Source organism: Anneissia japonica, unplaced genomic scaffold (genome assembly GCF_011630105.1).
Source record: "Anneissia japonica isolate Jap-2015-1 unplaced genomic scaffold, ASM1163010v1 scaffold74105_len1194_cov145, whole genome shotgun sequence".
In the NCBI taxonomy this organism is placed as follows: domain Eukaryota; kingdom Metazoa; phylum Echinodermata; class Crinoidea; order Comatulida; family Comatulidae; genus Anneissia; species Anneissia japonica.
This window is the reverse complement of record NW_022715224.1, coordinates 1-1,194: the sequence shown is the minus strand read 5'-3', so window position 1 is coordinate 1,194 and position 1,194 is coordinate 1. Positions and strand designations below refer to the sequence as shown.

At 33.9% G+C, this 1,194-nt stretch overlaps 1 protein-coding gene across 1 annotated transcript; it reads left to right on the top strand.

The window, feature by feature from the left end:
- Window positions 1-23: 23 nt before the first annotated feature.
- On the top strand, window positions 24-1,013 carry LOC117109209 (probable serine/threonine-protein kinase pats1). The gene is made up of 3 exons (XM_033251465.1): window positions 24-443; window positions 563-652; window positions 819-1,013. Exons 1-3 carry the CDS (start codon window positions 240-242, stop codon window positions 996-998), a joined length of 474 nt encoding a protein of 157 aa, XP_033107356.1. The 5' UTR covers window positions 24-239; the 3' UTR covers window positions 999-1,013.
- The last annotated feature ends 181 nt before the right edge of the window (window positions 1,014-1,194 follow it).

Genomic DNA, 1,194 nt, shown 5'->3' with positions numbered 1-1,194 from the left:
TACATTGCCAAAAGAATACCACATGGAACAGCTAATAGAACTTGGAACAAGAGATAAAAAAAAAAACTCTCATTAACTCACTGACACTTCACTATACCAAGCACTACCTAACCTTGTAGGGTCAGTGGAAAACCCCATTATCCTACTATTTCTTGGTTTTGAAATATAAATTATAATTTTTTATTCTGAATCTTCTATAAGGACAATCATCATCGAATGTTGATGCCAGAAACCCGAAAATGGAATCAGATACCAAAGGACAGACACAGGCACAATCGATGGAAGAGGTCCCCGAAACCATCGCCACTAAAGCACAGGAGCGAATAAAAGAACTCAAGTTTACAAGAGGAGATGCGACGCAAGAATGGCAAAAATCTGGCAAAGATTTCATTATGAGTATCTGGGACTTCGGGGGCCAGCCGATATATCATGTGATACAACGAGTAAATTCTATACATCAAATAATAAATTATAGTTGTTATTAAGTTACAAAAATAATTATTAGGTATTTAAATGAGTTTTCACTAGTAAAAAAAATAGATTGTAAATCATTTTCTTGTAGATATTTATGGTATCTTTTGCCGTTATTTGTGTGGTATTTAACCTGGAAGATGATCTTGACTCCCCAGCTAAAGTCAGGGATCCAACCACTGTAAGCATTATTTCTTACCAACATTTATTCATTAGCAGGTTTTGCATGAATTTTATCAAATTTAAAATCAGGATTAAGTGGTGTTATACAGATGACTCACAGTACATTAATACATACGATATTTTCTTTAAATTATGTTACTGTATTAATTTCTGTTTTATTTCAGGGTGATATATACGAACATCGGATGACAAACCTTGAGTTCATTCTGTACTGGATTCGATCAGTTTACACCAACAGTCGAGATTCAGAGGAAGATGGACAACTTTCACCGCCAGTACTAGTTATTGGTACGCACTTAGGCAGCCTCGATGGGAATGAAGAGGAAAAGAAAAGAAAGGTATGAAACAACTATGTCATGCACAAAGAAAACAATCTGACAGAAAGTAACAATTATCATAAACAAATCTCAGACAAACAAATGCTGAAGGTAATAAGTTATGCTGCCTAAATTTATCGAATTACATGAGATAAAGCCCCCAAGAAATAATAAAATGATTAAATGTAAATAGGCTTTCTATACAGTATGTATATATACAGTA

What these genes read in the sequence shown, in the direction of transcription:
- LOC117109209 (XM_033251465.1), top strand. Translation starts at nt 240, where the DNA reads ATGGAATCAGATACCAAAGGACAGACACAGGCACAATCGATGGAAGAG. An exon ending in TATATCATGTGATACAACGA is followed by an intron (nt 444 to 562) that starts GTAAATTCTATA and finishes ATTTTCTTGTAG; the next exon opens with ATATTTATGGTATCTTTTGC. An exon ending in AAGTCAGGGATCCAACCACT is followed by an intron (nt 653 to 818) that starts GTAAGCATTATT and finishes GTTTTATTTCAG; the next exon opens with GGTGATATATACGAACATCG.